We start from the raw sequence: 20,778 nt of genomic DNA, 5'->3' as shown, positions 1-20,778 counted from the left end.
CATGTATAGCAGAAAATGCACTACCTATCCTGGCATAATGGTAACCACCTGAAGATAGAGAAAAGGGACTCTTCACTGAATTCCTTCTCATAGAATAGACATTTCCTTTGTTCCCCTCTCCATTTTCTTCTCTCCCCTTCTCTCCACTGCAACTGGAGTCCTGAGCTAAGATGCAGCTGTGACTAAGAGCTAATGCTTTGAGATAATGACATTACATTTTGCAGGCTTTGTCAAGCCAATTCACCCCAGTTGTCTCATCTAATGCCCCCCAAGAATCCTGTGAAGCAGGGAGGAGAGATTTTATTAACCCCGTTTGATTGACTGATGAGTAAATTGAGACTTAGAGAGATTAGGTCAATTGCCCCAGACCTTTTAGACAGGAAATGAGCACCGGCTCTGTGTCTAAACACGGCATTGTTTCAGTGGTGTCCACATCCTTATGTGCAAGGAGGATATGTGTGAGTGGATGGGGAGGGAGAAGGAGCACAGAGAAAGATGAGGAAGAGGGAGGAAAGGAGTGGTTTCCTTTGGCCTCTGGCTTCTCTCCTCTTTCTCTGGAGATGGAGGATTCGATGTTCACGAGAGGCTGGCCCAGCAAACCTCTGGGGAGGAAAACAGCTAAAGGCCTTGTCTTCCTCTTTCCCTCCCCTCCTCCCCTTCTCAGGAGAAGACTCACCTAGGAGTGGGGAGGGGCGCCCCAGCTCTCCAAGACCTGGCGTGTGGGAATCCCACGCAGTGTCTCCCCAGAGAGAGCCTAACGCACATTCTCGGGTCTGGCCTGTCGGCCTGTAGGTGCTCTGCTGTCCTGAGGCCTGGCCGTGCCCGTGCACGAGGAGAACCCCTGAAGTTCGCCTGGAGGAAGAAGCATGCAGGGCTTCCCCAGAGGAAGTGTGGGCCGAGGGCTGTCCCCTGTGGACAGGCAGACGCTCCTGGTCTGCAGCTTTGTCCTGGCAGCAGCTTTGGGCCAAATTAATTTCACAGGGTGAGTGGCTGCTCCTTAGTGGGAGGGAGGATTGCTGGGAGCCAGGTGACCGGGTGGCCAAGCGGGACCTGATCAAGGTGAAGGGATTCAGGATTTGAGTTCCCATCCTGAACCCACTTCCAACTCCGTCACCTCTCAATTTCATGTGAGAGGGCAGGACGCGCAGCTGTATTATTGTCCCTCCCGCAACCTAGAGTTCTTAGTCTGGACTCCAAGGGTAAGCTTTCAGGGCTCCAAGAACCCCCTGAAATCATATGTAAAATTTTTTGTGTATCTACTTTTTTTCTGGAGGAAGTGTTTGTAACTTTTCTCTGATTCTTAAAAAAGTTATAACCCCCCAAAGACTACGTACTCCTAACGTATGGGTGTGGTATTGTCTTCCTTTGAGTAAAAATAAGTATGAGTATTATATACTCTCTACGGACATGATTTCTCAGCTTCCCAAAGATCCCGCAAGGTAACCACTCCATAGTATTTCCATAGTAGAGAAGAGGAGACACAAGCTTAGAGAGGGGGTTCATAATCCAGGGTGTCAGAGCTGGTCAGGGAGGGAGCCATCGTCATCCCAGGCTCAGACCCCAGAGGTCACACTGCAGGCTGCTCAGTTACATGACCTCCCCACCCCTCTGGAGGGACAGGAAGGAGCTCAGCTTCCCCCTGTGAGGTAGTGTGAGATTGATCTCTTCCATGTCCTGCGGCTCTTGGGAGAAGGCAGGAGAGGGCACGGGGCTGGGGGCAGACATGGCCTTGGGCCCTTGTATGAAGAGCACATGGGGCCACCATTGGTGCCCCCGACTCCCTGTGTCTGTTCCTTTCTCTCCTTTATTCCTTTTGTTCTCCCTCCCTCCTCCATCCCCCACATTCCTTTCCCATCCTGTTTCCCCTGTCTTAGCATTGGGTTCATCAGCGGCACTGACAGGCTTTTTTATATTTAGTCCCCTGGGTGGTCTGTCCTTGGGGCTGGAGAGACCACTGGTCCTGGGCTAAAGGGCTTTCCTGCTTCCCAGGGCTACAAGTCCTTCTGCTCAGGGGTCCTCTAGCCTCCCGGCTGTCCTGCCAGGTCCCCACAGCCTGGCCTCTTTTCCACTCTGCCTCTCCCAAGCAGCACAGTCTTCCAGAAATCCCTCTGAACAGCTCCCTCCACCCTCTCTGTGTCTTTCCAGTGACCAGGTTCTTTGAGTCCTGGCTAAAAATGAGAAGCAACTTTCACTTCTTAGAGATCTGGAGGGCCTGAAGCCTCAGAAGGTGAGGACTCCACAGGGCTTGGGGACGAGTTCTCTCCTCCCTCACAGCAGCCTGCACCTTTGGCTCCGTGTCCTGCTTCCCCCACCCCAAACCTGCCCTCTGGGTGTGTCTGCCAAAGATCACAACACTGTGGAAAAATCAAGTGTGCCTCCTCTTCAAAAGAGGTTGGGAACACTCACCTGGAAGGTTGGGTGGCCCTTCTTGGCTTTCCCTTCTGTCCTGTAGGGGGGCTGCTCTGAAAATGGCTGGAATGTCCTGAAGCCATACGAGAGGTACATGTATCTCTGGGTGGTATGCCATGCAGCATGCAGACTGGACACATCTGTTTCCCAATTGCAATGGCTTAGCTTGGCAAACCTGTGTTTTATTTGGGTTCGTCCCTGTCAGCCTAAGCATTGGTTTCTGAGAACATTTGTCCTCAGCAAGTATTCCACAAAGGAAAACATTTTCTTCAATAATAGAAGGGTTTTGTTTGAGGGCTGTTGAAACAACCGGATATTTCTGGATGTGGCCCAAAGCCCACGTTCCTATTTGTTTGAGTGCCCCTATCAACCAGGACTCAGAAAACTTTATAGTAAGTCTCTCCATTTTACAAACTGAAAAATAGACATGGCAGTCAGATGGCACAGGGATCCAGATCAGGCCTCTCCTACCCCTTTGGGGTTTAGGGGCAGTGATGTCTCCCTCTTCTCACCAGGGTTCTTGTCCATGTTAATGTTCCAGATGATGAGCCGTCTCATCTTTAGAAATTATTTTGGGCTCTTTGCATCCAGGCGAAGTTACATTTTGTGAGTGAAGCTGGGAGATGAGGTGCTTAACATCAGGGAAGGAAACTCAGTGACTTAGGGATTTTGTTTGTCCCTGTCTTTCTGCTCGGCCTTAGGGGTTTCATTTTGGAACTGGGGCCCTTTCAACTGTATAAGAGAAGAACATCTGGCCCTCCAGGGTGCCTACAGGATTGTGTGATAAACATGCCCATTTTTTTCTCCTTTGTGATCAAGGTGGACTTCTGGCGTGGCCCAGCCAGGCCCAGCCTTCCTGTGGATATGAGGGTTCCTTTCTCTGAACTGAAGGACATCAAAGCTTACCTGCAGTCTCATGGCCTTGCTTACAGCATCATGATAAAGGACATCCAGGTGAGGTCCTGCCCCAGCGCTGTGGCTGGGGTCTCACCTTCATATCCTGTTTTGGTTTGGGCCCAACATGGAGAAAGAACATCCAGGGCTAAAATGGACGTTTTCTTTCTGGAGTTTCATCTGCATTTTTGTGAACCTACCATGGAAAGAATGAGACCTCACACTTCTCAAGGAGAATTTAAATCTAAGACAGACTTCATAAGTCATAGTATGGTAATGGCAGGGTAGCTTGTGGAGTCCTCTTTTTTTTTTTTAATTAAAATTTTTAAAAAATTTATACAATTTTAAAGGTTACTTTCCATTTACAGTTATAACAAAATATTGGCTATATTCCCCGTGTTGTACAATACATCCTTGAGCCTGTCTTACACCCAACAGTTTGTACCTCCCACTCCCCAACCCCTATACTGCCCCTCCTCCCCCCACTGGTGACCACTAGTTTGTTCTCTATACCTTTGAGTCTGCTTCTCTTTTGTTATATTCACTAGTTTGTTGTGTTTTTAAGATTACTTGTGGTTTCCTCTTATGGAGGAATTTGTAGTTCATAACAAAGGAGGAGACAGGAGAGAAGGGAGACAGGAAGAAATAGCTCAGGTCTTCTCTAGGCACCATGGGGAGGGAGGCACCTCTTCTGGATGGCTCCTTTTGCTTTTCTGACTGCTCCCTCCTGTCCCTGTTGTGTCTCAGCCATTTGATAGCAGGGGATTCCTTCACTCCAGAGAGGCAGGAAGAGGTGAGAGAAGCCAAGTGTGAGCCCTGCTGCGGTTTCCCTCCCCCAACCTCCACTGCAGGGCTGTCAGTACTGGGGGCCTCTCCCAGGCAGGATTCTGCCAGAGGAACAGCTTTGGGAGAAGCAGCTACAGGCCTGCCCTTGGGGAGGGCGAAGGGAGACTTCATCCCAGGCACCTGCCCTCACTCGTTGCTGCACCTTACAGCGTCTTTTCTGAATGTCGTGAAATTCTATTTTAATTGTTCTGTCTTCAAGGATATCCCAAGGAGTCTCTTTCCTAAATCGATTCTTTCGGGCATCGCTGGGTTAGACCTCTCTGGCTGCACCCCTCCGCAGACGCCGTCGTGTACCTGTAGATTTGTATCCACGTAGATTCCTGCGCAGCCACATTGTGCTGCAGCTAATCTCCTGTAAGGGCTTTGCGTGTGGGAATACACAGTCCCCAGAGCGCACACACTTGACATCACATACCGTTAGGTGCATTCCTTCCCCCGTAAGCACGGGCCTGGGACACTGCGGTCCATTCAAAGACCTTTCTTCCTCCTCAGGCACATCTGTTTCCCGCTCGACATTTCCCTAATTAAACCCCCCACAAACAAAAATGGGGAAACTCCCACAGACAAGAGAGGCTACCACATCAAAAGACTTAGTGCTCAATTCTCATTTTTCACCCGTGCCTGCATTTTGAAGTTTGCATTTCCCTGCTTCTGTCCTGCCCTGGAGACCCTGCAGCATTTGGCAAAGAGATAGGAAGAGGTCTCTGACATTTTTCTGTTGATTTCTGCATATCAGGAATGGACCCGGAGGCACCTGTGAGTCTCCCCCGCTTCACCAGCTCCTCTGGAACTGTCCTCTCCTGTCATCCCTGGCCCCTGGATTCCCTTCGCTGGTGGGAAACGGGGAGCTTTTCATGCCCTCTCAGTAAAATGCCCTCGACTCCGGGCCCTAACCCAGTCTGGCAGGATTTTCACCAACAACTTGCTCTGTCGGCAATGCATCAAGCTCTGATTGTTATACTTGAGATCACATTTTGGCTCCCAGGGAGCTGGGGCTGGGAGGAGGCTGCTGTGTTGAGTTGATTTGTGGTGATGATGGGGAAAGGTGTCTAGGAGGAGGGAAGCTCAGAGGTGCTAACAGGAGGGAAGGGCTTTGCACCACTCAGGTTGTTGGCCTCCAGTCTCATGTTTTAGTTATTGACGCACAGACCTGGTTGCCTTCTGTCTTCTGGATCACCTCACCCCAGTGTCTGGCATAGTGTCTCCTGCATGGTGGGCCCTCAACCACTGTGTGCTGAATGAATCGTTCTGTTGGCAGGTTCGGGAGGAGCATGCCCGGAGAGAGACCTGGCTAATATGCTGGTCTTTGTCTCCAGAGCCCCCTCCCCTGAGCCCCTCAAGGTACAGAATCATTTGCCTTATCTATCTTTATATTCCCAGCACCTACCATAGGGCCTGCCACTTAGGCGGGGCTTAGTAAATGTTAGTTGACTTAATGGACATGAGAAGGAGAGGGAAGAGGAGAGAGTATGCTTGCTTGTTAGTACCAGGCTGAGAGAAAGTGTGAAAAACCTTGGTGCCAGCTTTTACTTTGGCCAGAGGTGCTGGAGATTTTTGAGGAAGGGAAGTGCCCCCCTGCCACTCCTGCCTTGTGATCAGAGGGATGCTTGAGATCTGCTTATTCATTCCACCCACAGATGCAGATACCTACTGTGTGCCGGGTATTGGGCAAGGCACTGGAAAAACAAAGATGAAAAAATCTAGTCACTGGATCCAGGGGCGCTTGAGTGCTGTGGGGATGGGAGAGTTGAGGGGAGTAAATCAGTGATTACAATGGAGTGGATGATGCGCTGATGGAGTGGAGCAGGTTGCTATGGGAGCGAGTATAAGAGGCACTGCGTGTCGCTCCGAGAAGGCGGTAATTACGGTGTGGCTGAAGAGCGGGAGGGGGGGGTGGGGAGGGGAAGGGGCCTATGATTGGCACTGAGGCCAGACCAGAGCACAAAGGGCATCCTCCACCAGGTGAACAAGTCAAGATAAAATCCCGAAAAGCGTGGGGGAGCCATCGGAGGGCTCTGACATGATCAGATTTGCATTTTAAGAAAAATCGCTCTGACAGTGACAATGTTGACAATGTTGAGGTGGGGACAGGAACAGGGAGAGACTGACAGACAGGAGGGTGGTGAGGAAATTGCAGTGGGCCGGGGAAGAAATTATCTGATTCTGAGTGAGCTGTATTTGCATTTAATTTTTCTTCACCTCCTCATTCTTTTCAGCCCTTTGGTTTTGTTTTGTTTTTTTTCCCTGGGATGAGTCACCATGGAAAAGCTTCACTTGAGCAATCAGCTCTGTGGATTTTAATGGCTTTTTTCTGATTACAAAATTAATAAATATTCATGGCAGATAATTTGGAAAATAGGGGAAAGCACAAAGGAGAAAATAAAAATCACCCATTCTCCGAGCACGCTCTAGAGCAAAATACAATTTAGTGTAAATACTGCTTCTCCAATTTTCCCCTTTCTCCTGGATCATTCCCATTAGCATACAAATTTAGAGTTATTTCTCTCATCTTAAAAACGTCCTCTCTTGATCCTTTCCCCCACCTCCAGCTATCACCCCATTTCTCCTCTTCCTCATAGAGCGAAACTCCTGGAAATATTGACTGTACTTACCATCTCCATCCCTCTCCTTGGGTGGACTGTCCACCGCCTTCTTCACCTCAACTGCCCTTGACAACGTCACACACAGCTCCTAGGTCCAACTCAGCAGTCAGCTCTGAGTGCAGTGTCCTGTTCTTTCATCTTTCAGCCTGACTGGTCACTCTCTCCTCTCTGGAACACGTCTCTCCTTCTGGCTTCCACGACACTACACTCTCCTGGTTGTCCCATCTTACTGGCTGCTCCTTTGCATGTTGTTTCCCTGTTTCCCAGCTCTGTCCTTTGACCTCTCCTCTGTCCCCTCATCCAGGATCATGGCATTGAATACCTTCAACCTCCTGAATACTCCCATATTTATAGCTCCAGCCAGACTTATATATCCGACCTGAACTCCAGACTGACGTATCTGACCATCTACTTGGCATTTCCACCTAGGTGTCTAATGGGCATAGCAAACTTCACAGGTACAAACCTAGCTCCCCTGGCCACTCCCTGGCCTGCTCCTCCATAGCCTTCCCCAACTCAGGAAATGGCAGTGCCATCCTCCCGTCACTCAGACAAGAAACCTGGAGTCATCCTTGACTCTTTTCTCACATCCCACAGACAGTCCATTAGCAAATCCTACCAGCTCTCCCTTCAAAATATATCTTACCACATCCTATTCTATCACCACAGGTCGACACCCCATCAGCCTTCACCTGGATTATTCTGGTAGTTTCCTAACGGTTCTCCCTGATTCCACCCTTGCCTCCTTATTGCCTAGCCTCAAAACAGCAGAGGTGACCTTTAAAAATATGCAAGTCCTATTATGTCACTCCTCTGCTTAAAACCCTCAGTGTCTCCCCACATCATTCAGAGTAAAACCCAAAGTCCTTAAGACTGCTGTAAGGCTCTACACGATGCAAGCCCCACCCCACGTCACTGGCCATTCTCCCCTTGCTCACTCTGCTCCAGGCACTGGAACCTGCTTGATGTTCCTCCAGCTTGCCTGACCTATTCCTGCTTCAGTGCCCTTGACTAGGATCATACCTCAGGGCCTTTGCACTTGCTGGTCCTTGTAGCTGGAATGCTGCTTCTACAGATACCGGCATGGCTTATTCCCGCACTACTTTCAACACTTGATTCACGTATCAACTTTTCACCCTATTTTAAGTTGTACCCTTCTCCTCCCACACTCCCCCAGTTCCCGCCCTCACTTTTCTCCTTGGCACGTACAGCGTTCTAATATCCTATATGATTTACTTATTTGTCTTGTTTGTTGTCTGTCTCCCCTACCAGACTGTAAGCTCCATGAGGGCAGGCAATTTTGTTTTGTTGGCTGCCATATCTTTAGTGCCCAGTGTGTGCTTCACAAACACTGGTCTGCTGAGTAGAAGAGATTAAAAAGTGGGAAAGGTGTTGGCTGGGTGGCAGCTCTAAAGAGGAGAGGAAGACAGGAATAGGCAAGGAAAGGAAGGAATCATGGGTAAGGCCCTGAGGGAGAGCCAGAGTCTGGCTGCATGGGGATAGGGGGTTGAGGAGGGTTGGGGGTAGGGGTTGGGAGACAGGGTCAGCAGAAGGACTAGGCCCCTCTTTTGGTCCCAGGGAGGGGCAGGGGCTGCCTGACTCACCCAAGTGACCACTAATGGGGTCACCTGCTGTCCAAGTCCTGCAGACACCACTTCTCCCTGGAGGAACCCAGATTTCCTGGTCACGCCCTGTAATGATTATTCCACCAGAGTCCTGGCGTCACCCAAGAGTCACTGTTGTTGTCCTGTCGTTGTCATGATCATCATAGCTGGCATTTACTGCATGCTGGGCAGCGTTCTAAGCATTTTACATGTATTCACCCTTCTAATCCTCACAAGAACACTTCAAGTATGTGTGAAAGTACATGGTAACATGACCCCCATTTTATGAATGTGCAGAGAATTTCCTAATTTAGGAGACTGAGGCACAGAGAACTTTGCAATTTGCCCAAGTTAGTGAGAACGTCAGGATTTAATCTGAGACAGCCTGACTCCAGGCCCTGGACCCTTTACTCTTGTGCCGTCTGCCTTCTCAAGCGGTGTCGTTGTTCGTATGGCGTTTTAGCTTTGCCTTTTGGGCAGGGAAGCCCCGGTTCGGTCTTGAATTCTGAGGGGTCCATTCCAACAGCCCCAGATCTGTACCCCCTCACCCGCCATCCAAACGTAGGCATGGACTGTAACTGCCACCGGCCATGCAGCTGCGACTGCAAATGTTAGGCCTGGAAGAGGAGGCCAGGGATGCATGAGAAGAGGTGACTGCCCTCCTCACAGAGCGGACATTAGAGCCCATCTCCTGCCCGCCACCACTGTTTCTGTGAACTTCGTCCATTTTACGTCTGTGGTTGGAGTGAGCTGTGAATGCAGATTCCCCTCAGGCGTCATCTTCACCGTTATGATCAGCTTCCCCCAGCCCCCCATCTTGGAGGTGCTGTTCTTAATGTCCCCATCCTTCCTTGCTCCTGTCATAAATTAATTACACCGAGGTATTACTTTCCCTGTCAGCTTACGGCTTCCAGGGAGGCAAATGGCTTACTTCTGAGTCTTTTTTTTTTCTCTGAGAAGCCTGACAGGGCTGTAATTAGGCAAGCCTGCGGCAAGTCTGCATTCTTAGTTCTCCCATCCCCTTCCCTCAGCCCTGTGAAGGGAGCAAACATCTGCGTATTTTTCAGGCCAGGGTAGATTAATGTTCCTGGAATCAAGGGCCCAGCTGTGAGGGCTGAGCATTCCCAATTTGTAAGCGGGTGTCATATCCATTCACAAGGCTGTGAGCGTGTTTGGAAAGTTATTTGCAGTTTAGTGCCGACTTCCCATTTGCCTTCAAGCTGTTGTGTGGAACAAAGGACAGCCTTACGGGAGCTCTCTTCCTGTGGGTGTCCCTGAGCTGTGGGGAAAGAACTGGGTCCTCAGGTCCTATCTTCCCAATTTTTCTTCCCTCTCCTCCACCTTCACTCACCACCTCCATCCCTAGGAAGTTAGATGTATGGGCCCTTTAACTTTACGGCGTTGGGGCCCTGACCCCGGGTGCGTTGGCCTGACCTGCTCTCTGCTCTGCAGCTGCTCACTGCAGCTGGTCATGCCCGGCCCACAGTGAGGGACACACATTGGTCATGGAGGCTGCTGAGATTTCCGTTGATTTTCTGGGAAGAAGACAAATTTCCTTTGTTAGAGCTTCCCAGGCTGGTGCTTGTGCCAGTGAGGATCAGGGCTCCTTCAGCCATCTCTAACTAAACCAGCAATCCCAGCGTTGCCCAAGTGGGAACGTCCCCAGCCCAGCGAGTTCAGCTAGAGAACATTGCAATTACAAATGCCTAGCGTGTAGTTGGTGCTCAAAAAGAGAATGAAATGAGCCCCAAACATTGACTTCCAGTCCCATTTAAAAATCTGTGAACTTGAGGGCTGTGAGCAAGCCGGCAGGGGCGATGGGGTGAGCGTGTCATCTGATAGTGGCCTCGGCTGCAGCGGGCAGGGCGGGACTGTTTCTTCTAGCCCTGGGACTGAAGGTGCCATGGCTGCTGCTTTATTTTTAGCCATTTGGGTGTTTTGTCTTTGTTTTAGTATTATTTATTCATTTAGAAGATTTTCCTTATTGAAGTAGTGTGAGCACGTTGCCAAAATGCAAAAATAGAGAAAAGGAAAAATTGCTTGAAATCATAATCTTTCTCTCCTAACAGGCATTTTGGGTTTTTTTTTTTTGACATTTTACTGTGTTGTTTTCCTATGCTTGGGGTATTGCCTTTTCATTATTTTAAAGCATTTTTAAATTACAAGAATAGTATGATGGACTTTTCACCTGTTGTTCATATTTTATATGTGTGCTTACTCTTTCTCTCTCTATGTACACACACACACACACACACACACACACACACACACAGACGTGTGTGTGTGTGTGAGAGAGAGAGAGAGATTCTTATTAGCTTTTAGTTTTGATAGCTAGCCGGCCTTAAGGAACATAATGTTAGAAACTAGGATATCTGGGTTTTTATCTCACCTCTGCCCCTAGTTAGCTTTGCTATTAAGTCTCTTTGCCTCTCTAATTTGCTTTTTCTCTGAAACGTGAATAGTTAATTCTTGCCCTGTCATCAGGTCATCTGACCAGATCAGCCGAGATGATGAAGCAAGGCATTATCAGGATTTACTTGTGACCCAGAGCTGCAAACCAGAGTGACTCTGGGTTGACGGCCTCTGCTTTCCCAGCACCCCTGTGGCAAAGGGGCCCAGGTACCTCCCATGCTGCACAGGCAGGGCTGAGTCCTGGGGTGCTTCGGTCCCTGGGTGTCAATGTAAGGGTATGAGCTTAGGGTGAAGGGCACCTGCCCACCTCACTGAGTCCCGAGCTGAGAAAAATGCCCCAGGATGATGTGGGAGGTCAATTCAACCCAGGCACTGTACTGCCCTCTCTGTGGGAAGTACCACATGAGGATTGTGTGCCAACTCCAAATTGCCACTCAAGGAAGGACATTACTTTGGCTCATCTGTACTTGTGTTTAAGAGGCAGTTAAGATGGTGAGTGACAGACTGTTGGCACATTAAGTACAATGATTTGGACTGGCTTTTCGAATGGCTTGGACATCAGCTGTCTGGGCTACTTCCTGGGGCAGAGTGCATGCTGTGGGTCAGGGGAGCCCTCTGCTCCCCCAGGGGTCAGTGTACATAGTTCAGCTTGGGCTTTGGCTCAACAGAGTGTTCACAGAGGACAAAAGCAATGTTGGCAGTAGCTCATGAGCATCTTTTCCAAGACACTTTTATATCTTTTATTACATTTTATCCTTTTGAGATGGGCAAGGCAAGTCCCAATTTTAAAGCTGAGGAAACCAAGATCAAGGTTCCACAGCAAGTTAGTGGCAATGGCACACTTAGAACCAAGTTCTCCAGACTCCTTGTCCTGTGCTCATCTGGGAAATGGCAGCATGAATGCCAGCTTGCCAAGCGGAAGAATCACCCAGCAACCTGGCATCTCCTCCTTTTGTGCAGTTCACACTCACAGCGGCTCATTCTCGCGTGTCGATGCTGTGTTTGTGCAGCCAGCTGAGGCAGGGCCTCAGAAGAGACATGCCTGGCCCAGCCTCCTCTTCCCTTCCTAGGTGCTGCTGGACGAGGAGAGAGAAGCCATGGCGAAATCCCGCCGGCTGGAGCGTAGCACCAGTGGCTTCAGTTACTCCTCGTATCACACCCTGGAGGAGGTGGGTCTGCCAGGTCAGGCTCTGGGCTCTGTTGTCCTCTTGAGCCCTCAGGATCTCCAGCCTCAGGACTCTGGGGTCTACAGGAGACTGTGAGCTGACGCTTGGGGAGTGCAGAGCACACACTGGGCGACAGGAGGTAGACAGCTCAAGGAGGTCCAGAAGCCAGGATTCAGATAGAGGGGACTGTGGCCCGGTCCAGAGCAGGCGTGGGAGGTGGAACACTAGAGCAGGGATCCAGCACCGGCCAGAATAGAGCAGGTAGAGGCACCTTCCTATCTGACATTCTGGCTAGGGATCCAGGGGTCTTAACCTCTGAACGACCATTCCTGTGTTAAGTGACCCCAGCTGCGAGTACTAGAGCATAGAGGGACAGGAAGCTAGGCATGTTAGAGAGCCATTTTGTAGAATTAAAGAGTTGCGTTCAGCTGGAGAAAATTTATGATTACAGTTACAGCCATCGAGGGCAGGCATGACTGATTGTGACTTGTTTATAAAGGTAGAATATGCAAGAAAAGCATAGAGACGCCCAGTCGAGAAAGAAACTCTAGGCACACATCCTATTTCCATGTAAAGGATGACATTATTGATATTGTCCATCTACTATTATCATTATCACTCTCCCCGTTTCACGAAGTCCGTTAATAGGGGATCCATTTTCTTTCGTATATTTGTTAATTTAATTATATATTGGAAGAATAAGAGAATGAATTCGTATATTCCATCAGTATTTACTGATGTCAGAGATAAATAATCCTGCCTTCAAGAGGCTTAGAATCTAAAAGGGTCAGGATGACTAAAAACAGCACTGCAAGGACTGAGATCTGTCAAATGGATTGAATGGGCCAATAACATGGAAGCAAGAGAAACTTCCAACCAGAGAGAGCCGTGCAGGCCGACCCTGGGGACTGAGTAGGTGCAGCACATGCTGCTCTTCCAGGCAAGGCTTAGGAAGAGCCTGGGAATCCAGGCTAACCACAGCTCCTGCCTGAGACCCAAGGTAGTCTTTGATTTTTGTGATACTTTTAGATCCTCAAGGGAGGTGGGAAAGCATTAAAGAGGGTGGGATGGGACAAGGAGAATACTCAGAGAGATCCTGGGATTTGCCCCCTCCCTGCTTAACTGCCCATCTGAGAAACTTCATTCCTTTCAGATATATACCTGGATCGACAACTTTGTAACTGATCATTCAGATATTCTCTCAAAAATTCAGATTGGCCACAGCTTTGAAAATCGGTCCATTCTTGTTCTGAAGGTAAAAGCTAGCAGTGTTGACCACTAGACTGTACAGTGAGTGCCTCTGGCATAAGTTGAGCTCATATGGGGTTGTGGCTGGGTGGGAGTTTTAGGGAGAGAGATGTGTACACTCTTGTCCCGAGGTGACCCACAAGCTTTGGGATGGTGGTGTTCGGGGACCCACCCTTGTAGGTGTGGACAGGTGGTAGCGCAGTGACCTGGCATGTCTGGGTCAGGAATCTGGTGGGGGGGTTGCTAAGGAGATGGAACTGCAGAGTGCCAGTCATCACCTTGGACTTGGGATGTGAGTGTGAGTGAGTCAGCATTCTTCCTGTTACCTCAGTTGCTTCATCTGTTCAATGGGAAGAGCGGTACCCAGAGGCTTCATTTACAACAACTGAAGTCATCTGGCTCAGGCAGCCCCACAGACAGGCCTGAGTCTATGAGGACACCTTTCAGCCCTTCACAGGGGCCACTGGAAACAGAGCTCTAGTAAACTTGGCAGCAGCAGTGCCCTTGGCCATGAAGGAGGCAGGATGGGTGAGAGTGTGGAGCCTACGGGAAAATGATTCTTTGTGTGTGCCCTAAAGGGCACTCAGGAGCGTGGACCACGCAGGGCATTTGACATCCAGCTCTCAGAGAAGACAGGCACTGCAGTCCTCAACAATGCCCTGGGGGACTCTTCTGAAGGGTCAAGTGGTCTCATCTAGCTCGGGATTTGACTTCACCTGTGCCTGCTTTGATTTCCCTTAAGGGCTGTCTGTGTTCCCCCTTTAATGCTAAGACCTTGCTACTCAGTGGGGTCTTTGGACCAGGAGCAGCAGCATTCCTGGGAGCTTGTTAGAAACTCCCAGCCACACACCCCTTTCCAGATCTACTGAATCAGAATCTGCATTTTACTGAGCTCCCCAGAGGATTCACGTGCCCCTCAAAGTTTGAGAAGCACTAGTCTAAAATACTTTCAAACTTGGGAAATTCTGTGCCTCTGGCTGGATCACTTTGCTCTCCAAGAGCATCACTATGTCTCCAGGGCGCCCCCACACGTGTGCACTTTCTATGGGCTCATGCACAGGTACCTCCACCTACAGCCTCCCTCTCAGGAACATGGGGCCGCTCCAGGCAGTGAGGATACGTCTGGGGCCTCCTTCCAGGCAGTCTAGGGACAGCCCTGTAGCTGTTTTGGTTCAAACTTGTATGGGGTCCGGTGCTTTTCCCCAGTTCAGCACTGGAGGTTCGCAGCACCCAGCCATCTGGATCGACACTGGAATCCACTCCCGGGAGTGGATCACCCATGCCACCGGCATCTGGACTGCCAGGAAGGTCAGCACAGACCATGGGGGCTGGGCTGGGGGAATGGGGGCTGCTGAACTATTTAAGGCCACCTCCAGTTGAAAACTTAATTCGTGGTTCTCCTAACCTGGGGGGCTGTGTACGCTCCTGCCCTATGGAACAGCTGCCACGTGCTCTGGCCTTTTGCAGCACAGAGCCCCCAGCTGTCCTCTGCCTTCTAGTTGTTTAAAATCCAAGCCTTTGGTTCTGCACAAGGCTGAACCTGATGACTGGTGCCACCCCTGCCTGCAGCCACTGGCTGTACAGATGTCCTGCTCTGCTTCGGAGGAGAGCCCAGCAGGGCCTCCTGTCCCTCACCCTGTCCCCACCCTGCCCTTTCTTGCAGATTGTCAATGAATATGGCAAAGACCGCATCGTGACAGACGTACTGAATGCCATGGACATCTTTATGGAGATTGTCTCCAACCCTGATGGGTTTGCTTATACCCACAGCATGGTGAGAGTACCTGAGAGGGAGGGGGTCAAGGATCAGGGGTCAGCTCTGGGGGAATGGAGGAAAGGTCACTGTGGCTTTGGGATGCTTGGCTGAGGTTCCCTAGGGGCAGGCCCCGCAGGGGCTCCTTGCAGAGCCTCACTGAGGCAGACGGGCTGCTCAGATACTGTAGCTGCAGCTCTTGCCCTTCAGCCTCCCTCTTGCTGCCCAGGGAAGGCCACTGTTGATTGACTGTGCTTGGGCCTCTCTCCATACCCATGTTTAACCTCATAATACCCCAGGTTTAGCCACAAAGCATCTGATCTGCAGCCTTGGCCCAGCCCCATGCCAGCCTCATCCTGCCCCAGAGATTCCTTCCTTTTGCCCCTCCCTGGCCCGCCGGACCCTGCTTCCTAGACCAGGATGTCAGAGGCTCCCACCCAGGAATGGGCCCAGTGAATGAGGTCACCTGCCCTGCGCATTTTCAGAACTGCTTGTGGCGGAAGAACAAGTCCAGCAGACCCGGAATCTTCTGCATTGGTGTGGATCTTAACAGGAACTGGAAGTCAGGCTTTGGAGGTACTGCAGTCTGCTGCACCCAGGGGCAGGGCTGGAGAGGACTTGGTTCCTGGCACGTCTCCCACACAGTCAGATTATTTTGACTCATAACTGGGGAGGCAAAGCAGTTAGCTAATGCAAGTGAGTCATGGCCAGGGACAGGCAGGCACATGCCTAGGATTGGCCGTGAGGTATGCGGAGAGGTTGCATATGTCTGTTAAATGTATACATATGCTAAGCCTTCATGGGAAACAGCTCCTTGCCTGGGGACTAACTGCAAGGGTCAGATCCTAAATATGGCAGAGAAAGGCTTAAGGAGGTCCAAAGTAGTCTTGCTCATTGTTCAAACCCCAGAATTTGTGGTGCCCCACCCAAATATCTCTAGCCCTTCCTTGAATGGAGCATGCCACAAGAAAATGCCTCCAAATTCATTCCCTGAGACCTGTGACCCAAATTTTGCCCTCTGGGGAGGCCAGAACAAAGGTTCAAACATAGAATAAGCTAGTTCCTTATCATTAACACTGACTTGAGCCTGGCTTTTATTTTTGGCCCAATTACTTTGTGACCCTGGGCTGTTGGACTGTTGTTTACCTGCAGGGTTGTATCGTTCAAGGGAGGGGGTAGGCAGCTTCCTCCTGAGTTCCCTTGGTGTTCTTCCTGATTATCTCCCTTGCCACACGAGGGGCTTAGGGACTAGATGGGGAAACTGAGGCTTCCAGAAAGCCCAGAGATGAGTATGTGGACCCTGGGAATGCAGCAGTTTGATGGTTGGGGTTCTGGGTCTAACCAGGAAAGTCTCCAAAACAGAGGGGTGTATGGGTACAGCCCTCAGCCCCCAGATATTGCTCCCACACTATACTGGGGAATCAGGGTTTGGCTCCACAGGAGACGATGCCATGCTGTTGGCTGCTCCTACCCCCTCGCCATGCTGTTGAAAAGCAGATCTGCAGATGGGAGGTCAAGCCCACGAGATAGAACATTCTAGATCTGGATGCCCATTGCTTTGAAAATCTGATTTGAGTCTGTTCTCATGGAAAAATAAGGACAGCTCTGAAGCATACAGAGCGAGGCCACCAGCCCACAGTGTAGGGGTTGCCTGAGAGTCTGGGGCTGTGTTTTAGCTGCTTGTGTAAGGGAACACAGCCACATAAAATTAGGTTTCCACCTCCAAACAACCAGACATTTGCCCCCAAGAGGGCATCCACGTGGGCCCCTCAGAACTGGCTGAAGGGAGTGCCCACGTACCCTGAGACAGACTGGCTAGAAGAAAGACAAATTACCTCTTAAAGAAAATAACTTTTGTGAGTTTCACCACAGGAAAAAGAAATCAGTATATATATATATATATACACAATGTAAAAAAAAAATATGTGGGAAAAAAGCCCAGAGGGGACAAAAAGCTCCCATAATCCCCCTGCCCAAAGATTACTGCTTTTAATAATTTACCATGTCCTTCCAGTGAGTTCCCCTTGCTACAAATTACATTTTTAGAGAAGGAAAAATAAATAGCTAATGAATCCATTAGCAGGTACTTGTGAAACAGGCAGGCTCAGAGGACTTTGACTGTGAATGTCAGAGGCAGACAGCTAATTCCCATTTGGTCAGGGGAAGATTAGTTTATTCTGCCTAGCTCAAACCAGAACTAACGGCCTGAAGTGTTTCTCCATATTTGGGCAAAGCCACCTGGTCGTTGGCAGGGGAACCACTTTCCATGCGTGGGCTGCAAACGCAGACAAAGCTTGCAGCCTCCCTTGCTCTGCTCATCTGTTGCTATTTGTCATTCATCAAGTGTAGCAGGTGCAGAGGCTCCCAGCAGACACAACAAACAGGGCCACTGTTAGCTGGGCCAGCTCCAGCCTGTGAGGCTGCTCCTACCCCCTCGTTTCCTGCAGGCACATCCCCTTCTAACCAGGGTCAGTCCTTGCCCTAGGCAAGGACCCGAAGACCAAGAAGAGATGCGCTCCCAGGTGACAGAACTGCCTCTGGGCCTGCCTGTGGCCAGAAATAGCGAGTGTCTGGTTAGTGACTCAGGGGGGAAGATTTTGTTTATGGTTTTATTATTGCCTTAATTTAATTGCTGCATAAAGAGTAATCTGTAGATCATCCCTCCCCGCTGCCCTCACCTGCACCCTTGGGGAGGACCTGTTTGCTGCAGTCCTAGAGCAGCATCTGAACTGGTGGGCAAGACTCCCAGCTCTCTGGCCAGCTCACTGCCCTGAGGGGTGCTCTGGCATCCTCAGGAGGCTTCAGAAGTTGGGGCAATCTCTGGTCTCTGACTGGGCTTCTGTGCAGTCATTTCAGGGAGGAGGAGTGAGAGCAGGACCTGGGATGCTGTTTCCAGTTGTGTTCCTAACCCACAAATCGTGACCAGCCCAGCCTAGCCCTCCATGACCTGGCCCTTGGGGAGGGGAGGAAAACAGAAGAGGAAGAAAAGAGATGGGGAGCAAAGAGTCTAGTAGGAGATGGGAACAAATTAAATTTGTGAACGAAATAGAAGCACAGCTGCTCTTTGCCCTCTCTCCAACTTAGGTCCCCAAGAAGAATTTTCAAAGACTCTTTGCATCTGTGGTTCCCAGACCAGCCTTGGGCAACTATAGTGATCTAGTCTCTTTTTTCCTCCAAGTTCATGCTGTTCTTGGGCTATGGCTGTGGCAAAGCTTGAGCAGACAATAAGTCTGAGCACTCAACTGACCCAGGCCTTTCCCATGGCAGTGGAGGGTCAGCAAAGAAGGATCAGCTCAAAGGGGTCACTGCTTATAGGGGAGGCCAGGTTGGAGACCTACTGGCAACTGCTGAGGCAGGCCTGCTTTTCTAATGGAACCACAGTCAGGACTTAACCAAAGGACAAGCCAAGGGAGCTCCCTACAGGGCCACAGAGCTGCTGAGTCATGGCGTGGCAACACTCCTCTGATGTACTAGGCTAGGGTATGAAGCAGTAACAAATATCCCTCCAAATCTCAGTGGCTTAACACAATAAAAATTTATTTTTCATGCATACAAAGTCCAATGTGGGTAGGTGACCCTCCTCGACAGCTTTCTTCCACTGGTGACAGAGGGATCCAGGACACTTCTCCATTTAGAGTTTTTTCCTTCAAGCACACAGACAGAAGAGAGTGTCGAGAAGTCGCACTTGCTCTTAGCCTCCAACTAGAAGTGACACATCATCACTGCTCACATTCTCATTGGTCAAAAGTAGTCACATGACCGCAACCAAACTGCAAAAGAGGCTAGGAAATGTAGAGGAGTATAGTATATTTTGTGAGCACTAAGTGTCTTTCCCAAGCCTGGGAATTTGAACACTTTGGGTGCTTTGATTCTACTTCCAGGAAATGGTTCTAACAACAACCCCTGCTCAGAGACTTATCATGGGCCCTCCCCTCAGTCAGAGCCAGAAGTGGCTGCCATTGTGGACTTCATCACGTCCCATGGGAACATCAAGGCTCTGATCGCCATCCACAGCTACTCTCAGATGCTCATGTACCCCTATGGCCACTCTCTGGAGCCTGTTTCAAACCAGAAAGAGTTGGTGAGATTGGCTGCTTAGGGCTTGGGGGAGGCATCCAGCAGACTCCCAACAGGCCCCATGGTAGGGAGTGGGGGGTGGGGGGACTTGTTCTCACATGTGATCAAGTTCAAAACTGGAGGTGCTGTGCTTCCTTCTCACAAGAGCCATCTACATGTTCAACTTCCAAGGCTCTGAAGACCCTGCTTCTCAGCAGCTGGTGAGGGTGTGGGAGTGTGGGGAGCGCCGGCATCTCACTCTCTGGATTTAATCTTGCAGTACAGTCTTGCCAAGTATGCAGTGCAGGCCCTGTATGAGGTTCATGGGATCGAGTACATTTATGGCAGCATCAGCACCACCCTCTGTGAGTGAGCCTTCCCTTGTCTGTTGCTGCTTCAGGCACCACATCCACCTAGGGTCGGGCCAGGTGCAAGCTCTGCTGACTGGCAGGCCTGGTTGGCCACAGGGTTGTGCCATAGATCTAGCTGGGCTGGGCCAGAGCTGATTTCCACATTTGAATAGAAGGGTGAATGGCGGTACCCAGACACAGACACCTGTTTCTTTGCAGCATTAATTAGTGCCTATCTCCCAATGCCTGGGTTACTGCAATGTTCTTTGAGGGTAAATATCCCAAGTCTGGTGGCCTCCGGAAGCTTTCTTTTTGCCAGGGCAGAGATTGGGCTGGATGAGCAGCGTATGGCCCAGGTTGAGGCCTGGGCCAGGAAGCTTGGTGTGGTCTGGAATGGGTGGGAGTTTGGCCCCCAGGGCCCACTGTCCTCTCAGGATGCCTCTGTACCTTGTGACCACACCCTGTTCTTCCTTTTGGGGGCATTTCTTTGCCCTTTTGTATCCAGATGTGGCCAGTGGGATCACTGTCGACTGGGCCTATGACAGTGGCATCAAGTACTCCTTCACCTTCGAGCTCTGTGACACGGGGCACTATGGCTTCCTGCTGCCAGCCACACAGATTATCCCCACAGCCCAGGAGATGTGGATGGCCATTCGGACCATCATGGAGCACACGCTTAATCACCCCTACTGACAATACTGCTGAGGGCAGAGCCAGAGGGTTTGTCTTCTTTCCCAAGGCCTGGGCTCCTCCTGAAACCCAAGTTATGGATCCCTTCCCCACCCCTGCCCTGACTCCTTAGGAAATAAAAAAAATTTGAAGAGGCTTGGTGGCTTCTGGCACTGACTGCCACCCCTTTGGGCTCAGCATTGAGGAGGGGACAGGGGCCTTGGAAATGCCTCTTCATTCCTCAGGTATCCAGGCGGACAGGGGGACTAGCAGCCCTTCTCTTTTCTCCTCTTGAAATGTTCTCGGGGCCTAGAACAGATAGCACACCCCCTGGAGCGACAAATACACGCACTGTCCCTTTGGTATTTACATTTTAAGTGAGCCTGGAGGGGACAGTATTTGATCTGAGGGAGTGGATCTCCAGTGGTGGTGTTTCTGGCACCCGGAGCGAGGGGTGGGTACAGACAGGCAGCCTCCTCCTCTTCCTGCTTCATTTCCCATGCTGGGTAGGGAGTAGACGCACATTTCAGAGTCCTCCATTCAGAAGATCCCTCTCACCCTGTTAACGAAAGTGAAAAAGTTACTGGTTTGTGACCTGCTCTTCCTGGGCACCCTCACAGCCTCCCTTGGTCTTGGGAGCAGAGTCGCAGCCAGTCAGAGCCAGCACAGCACAGCACTGCACATCCAGAGAGAAGTCCTCTTTTTCCTCCTCACGATAATCATCGTGGTTGTCGTGCACTGAGAAGTTAGTTTAGGCAAGGCCATTTA

At 50.4% G+C, this 20,778-nt stretch overlaps 1 protein-coding gene across 1 annotated transcript; it reads left to right on the top strand.

The window, feature by feature from the left end:
• Positions 1–828: 828 nt before the first annotated feature.
• Positions 829–20,113, top strand: CPA5 (carboxypeptidase A5). Its single transcript, XM_022581072.2, is given in 11 exon segments — positions 829–982; positions 2,146–2,227; positions 3,229–3,363; positions 11,839–11,937; positions 13,088–13,189; positions 14,389–14,490; positions 14,846–14,956; positions 15,421–15,511; positions 18,817–19,016; positions 19,272–19,356; positions 19,847–20,113. Coding segments are annotated over 11 exon segments (1,311 nt in total). The 5' UTR covers positions 829–866; the 3' UTR covers positions 20,035–20,113.
• The last annotated feature ends 665 nt before the right edge of the window (positions 20,114–20,778 follow it).

This window comes from Delphinapterus leucas, chromosome 9 (assembly GCF_059928025.1).
Source record: "Delphinapterus leucas isolate spDelLeu-1000000601 "Yukka" chromosome 9, BTC_Dleu_Yukka2, whole genome shotgun sequence".
NCBI classification, from domain to species: Eukaryota; Metazoa; Chordata; class Mammalia; order Artiodactyla; family Monodontidae; genus Delphinapterus; species Delphinapterus leucas.
This window is presented reverse-complemented; position numbering and strand designations above follow the sequence as displayed.